We start from the raw sequence: 5,303 nt of genomic DNA, 5'->3' as shown, positions 1-5,303 counted from the left end.
ATGGATAATGTTCTTGATATCTTCCCATAATTCATCTGGCTTTTGGTCGTTGGTGTTCAATGCATCAAATCTATTCTTTAGATGATCTCTAAATTCAGGGGGGATATATTCAAGATCATACTTTGGCTCTCTTGGACTTGTTTTACAGTACCTACCCAAAATATAAAATACTTGGGAATAAATCTCACTAGGGACACAAAAGACTTGTACAAAGAACTCAAATCACTCCTCCAAGAAACCATAAGAGATCTACATAAACAGAAGAACATAATTATGCTTGTGGATAGGAAAATTGAACATTGTGAAAATGTCAATACTACCCGAAGCAATCTATACATTCAATGTAATCCCAATCCTGATCCCATCAGCATTCTTTAAGGATATGGAAAAGCCAATCACTAATTTTATAGGGAAAGGAAAGAGACCTCGAATAAGCAAAGTGCTATTGAAGAAGAAGAACAAAGTAAGAGGTCAAACATTCCCGGATCACAAAACCTAATATACAGCCACAGTAGTCAAAACAGCCTGGTACTGGTACAGCAAGAGATGCAAAGACCAGCGGAACAGAATTGAGAATCCAGAAATAGATCCATCAACCTATGGCCAGCTGATTTTTACAAAGGGCTAAAATCCATTAAATGGGGAAGAGATGGTGCTGGTAAATGGTGTTAGCAAAACTGGATATCCATTTGCAGAAAAATGAAACAAGATCCATACTCACACTATACACAAAAACTAACTCCAGATGGATCAAAGACTTAAATGTGAAACCTAAAACTATAAAGTTTCTTAAGGAAAAATAGGGTCAAATTTAGGGACCCTCATTTATGGAATAAATAGACTGTCAAGCATAACCCAAAATGCACAAACAGCTGAAGATAAACTAGATGATTGGGACCTTCTAAAAATTAAATTTTTATGTGCTTACAAAGACTTTTGCAAAAGAGTCAAAAAAAGAACCTACAAATTGGGAAAAAAATTTTGGCAACAACATATCTGACAAGGGACTTATCTCTAGAATTTATAGAAAACTCCAACACCTCAATAACAAAAAGATTTACACTCCAATTATAAAATGGGCAGAAGACATGAATAGACACTTCACCAAAAAGGATATTCAGGTAGCCAGCAAATACATTAAGAAATGCTCATGATCATTTGCCATAAGAGATGCAAATCAAAACAACAATGAGATACCATCTCACCCCAGCACTAATGCCAAAGTTCAACAAGACAGAAAATAAATGCTGGTGAGGATGTGGAGAAATTGGGACTCATACACTGTTGGTGGGACTGTAAAATGATACCACTGTGGAAAGCAGTATGGCAATTCCTTAAAAAGTTGGAATCAGAAATACCATTTGACTCAGAAATCCCATTACTAGGTATGTATCGTAAAGAAGTGAGAGCCAGGACAAGAACCGATATATGCACACCCATGTTCATTGCAGCACTATTTACAATAGCAAAAAGATGGAAACAAGCTACATGCCCATCAATAGAAGAATGGATAACCAAACTATGGTACATACACACAATGTAATACTATCCAACCCTAAAGAATAATGTAGAATCTGCAAAATACCTCATAACATGTGTGAACTTGGAGGACATTACACTGAGTGAAATAAGTAACTCAGAGAAGGGCAAATATAGGATCAGTTCATTATCTTAAAAAGTCAAGGAAAGGTTTATATATGGAAGGAAACTTTTTTGTTGGTTACCAGGGGTGGGTGTGGTGCAGAGGGAACATTTAGGAGAAAAAAAATGCATTGATGCATGTCACTTTAGTTTTGAGTATTTCACCATACATAAATTATATTTCAACAAAATGTATTTTAAAAAAGAATGTATTGCTAATCTTCCACCATGAATAACAATTTGGTCAAGTACAAAATTCTCAGGTCAGAGATTTTACCTTCAAATTTCTGTGCAACTGCTCATTGTCATCTCACAGTTACTGTTCCAGAAGAGAATGTCAAAGCAAGCCTGATATTTGATCCTCTACTACAAGGCTCTCTTTTAATGTCTGGACTAGTAAAATTTTTACTATGATGGAAATGTTCTATATATGTGCTGTCCAATATGGTAATCACTGGTCACATGTGAATATTGAGTCCTTGAAATATGGCTAGTATGACTGAGAAGCTAATTTTTTAAATTAAATTTTATTACTTAATTGAAATGTATGATTAGTTGGCTATTGTATAGGATAGTATAGGTCTGGATGCTTGTAGGAGTCTTTCTTTTTTCTTGAGATAACAAAAAATTGTCACTAATGTGGAAAAATATTTTTCTATAATGACTAGCACCTTTCTAAAATTTTTATTGTGATTTGGGTGCAAATTTACAAAGCAGCTTAGTTTTACTCTCAACAATTTATACACTTTTGTTTCACAGCACCAATTACAATCCCAACAATTAATAGCTAGCTCTTTTTCCACTTTCCTGTGACTGCCCCTTTTCTGTGTTCTTCTATATGTTTTGGCCCTCTTGTGCTGCTCTAACAGAAAAATACCACAGATAGAATGGCTTGAACAAACAGGGGTTTATTCTCTTACAGTGTAGGAGACTAGAAGTCCAAGTTCAAGTGTCAGTTCTAAGGGCTGGGTGAGGGCCCCTCAACCTTGGGCTTCAGCTCTGCCTCTTGCTCCTGGTCCACTGAAGCTAGAGGCTTCTCTTTAACTCAGACAGCTACTGGCTGCTGAGGCTGACAAACTCAAGGTCAACAAGTAAAATGGCACAGTCCCAAAATTATCAAACCACACAGCAGGGTACTAATTCAAGTCCATTAACAGTCCCAAGATTGGCAGACAACATGCTATGCCAAAAACTAGAGACCTTCCTCAAAGCTTCTTCTTACATACTGCAAGCAGACCACATCCCTATGGCAGCCACTCAGCTCCTCACAGTAGATTCCACCATGGAGTTAATTACAAGTCTCATCATGGGGAATAACTACCCCCAGCTTCCCAGCAACTCAAAACCAGGCCCACCCAAGTTGACACACAACTTAACTACCACATGATCTATGCATTCCTGTTTGTCCAGCTTTCTCTCTTTGCAAACGCTGCTCTTCTGCTCTGATTTCTCATAGGTGTCCTGCTCATAGACCTTTGTACTATTTGCCTGAGAGCTAATCCACATAAGTGAGTCCAATTTCAGGCCCAAAGGATAACCCAGTGCCATAGTCTCTGAGGTTTCACCAGTTTCTATCTAACCAGTAATTCTGGCCATTTTTGTGTTTTTGAATTTTGTTCCACATTTGTCCTCCCACTCTATCCAGGATCTCTAACTGTAATCCTTTTCCAAGTGGTTGGCATTGGTAGCTGGGCCCCATCTAATTCTTCTGTTTTTAGGATTGTCAAGGCTGAGGTTCCCATGGTCCCTCAGACTCCTGGACTAATTGTTTCCATATAACTCTGATTTTCTTCACTCTCCTTTGTGTCAGATGAGGGGAGACCAATAGCTGCATATTAGATGGCCACTCAAAAAGCTTTTAAGACCTCTGTAGCTACTCACCAAAGTAGAATGGAGAACAAGATTTTTATGTACTTGTTGTGTCAATTGAGCTTGATGTCCCCCAAGACCATGGTCCTGAGCCTGCAGGCCCAGTGACTCACTCCCTCAAAGTGTTGGTTGTCACTGAGAAGCTATTCCCACCTTATCCCTTGTTAGTTATATAATATATATGGATATTTTTGTAGCACAGATACACATGTAGAAATATCATCAACCAAATCTATCTATGGTCATGGTTACATTTCTGTTCGCCTACCCACACTTGATCTTCCCATTTGTCTATAAATCCACTTATAGACTAGTGTTGGTTGTTATCGATAAGGCAGTATTGTATATGTAATAATATTTGCCTCTGTTGTCTGTGCCTTTTCTGTGGCTCTTTGTGTCCTCCTTTTCCCTATCGTTATTGGGCTGGTCACACACTTTTGTTATATTGCCTTTCTCTACACCCAAATCAACACATGACTCTTTACTAGTCAAAAAGTTTCCCTCCCCTTTCCTCTTATCCCTGGTAACCAACAAAGTAAATGTCCTTCCCTGAATAGACCTTTCTTTGATTTTTCATAATAATGGATTCATAATATTTGTCCTGTGATTGACTTATTTCACTCAGCCAATGTCCTCCAAATTCATATATATTATGAGGTGATGCACAGATTCTTCATCATTCTTTAATGTTATATAGTATTACACTGTGTGAATGTACCATAGTTCAGTTATCTATTCATCTGTTGATGGGCAGTTAAGTTGTTTCCATCTCTTTGCTGTAGTAAATAGTCCTGCAATGAACATGGGTGTTCCTGTTTCTATTCATGTCCTAGATCTCACCCCTCTAGGATATATTTCTAGCTGGATCAAATAGTATTTCTATTTCCAGATTTTAAAGGAAATGCCATACCATTTTGCACAGTGGTTGTACCATTATACAGTCCCATCAGCAGACTATGACATTTCAAATCTCTCCATACCCTCTCCAGGATTTGTTATTTTCTGCCTTGTTGAACTTAGCTATCATTGCTTGGGTGACATATCTCATTTCTATTTCATTTGTATCTTTCTAATGGCTAATGATTGTCAACATTTCCTTATGTGTTTGTTAGCCACCTGTATATCTTTCTTAATGAAGTGTCTATTCATTTGCCCATTTCTGAATTGGTTTGTTTGTCTTTGTGATGTTGAGGTGTTGAAGTTTTCTATAAATTTTAGACATAAGTCCCTTGTTGGATATGTCATAGCCAAATATTTTTTCTCAATCTGTAGGTTCTCTTTTTACTCTTTGGGAGAAGTTGTTTGATGCACATAAGAATTTAATTTTTGAAGGTCCCAGTCATCTAGTTTCTCTTCCACTGCTTGTACACTTTGGGTTATGCCTGATAGTGTATTTATGCCATAAATTAAGGCCCCTAGGTTTGCCCCTATTTTATCTTTGATAAACTTTATGGTTTGAGGTTTTACACTTAGGTCTTCGATCCATCTTGAGTTAATTTTTTGTGTATGATGTGAGGTATGGATCTTGTTTCATTTTTCTTCAAGTGGATATCCAATTTTGTCAGCACCATTTGCTAAAAAGGCTCTCTCTCCCCCATTTAATAGGTTTTGGCCCTTCAACAAAAATCAGCTGTCCATAGATGGATGGTTCTATTTCTGGATTCTCAATTCTGTTCCACTGGTCTATTTGTCTATCATTATACCAATACCAGGCTGTTTTGTACTTGACTGCTAACCAGAAGGCTGGCGGTTCAAACCCACCAGCCACTCCTCAGAAGGAAGGTTGGGCAATT

The 5,303-nt window shown here is 37.5% G+C and overlaps 1 protein-coding gene across 1 annotated transcript in view; it reads right to left on the bottom strand.

The window, feature by feature from the left end:
* IL1R1 (interleukin 1 receptor type 1) overlaps positions 1-5,303 on the bottom strand; it is a 35,140-nt gene that overhangs the window by 19,933 nt on the left and 9,904 nt on the right. The window contains 1 exon segment of the mRNA XM_007959541.1: positions 4,532-4,579. Coding sequence (XP_007957732.1) covers positions 4,532-4,579 — 48 coding nt within the window.

Source organism: Orycteropus afer, unplaced genomic scaffold (genome assembly GCF_000298275.1).
Source record: "Orycteropus afer afer isolate SDZICR_OR568_19922 unplaced genomic scaffold, OryAfe1.0 scaffold00017, whole genome shotgun sequence".
In the NCBI taxonomy this organism is placed as follows: Eukaryota; Metazoa; Chordata; class Mammalia; order Tubulidentata; family Orycteropodidae; genus Orycteropus; species Orycteropus afer.
The sequence above is the reverse complement of the archived record's forward strand: the minus strand, read 5'-3'. Positions and strand labels throughout refer to the sequence as shown.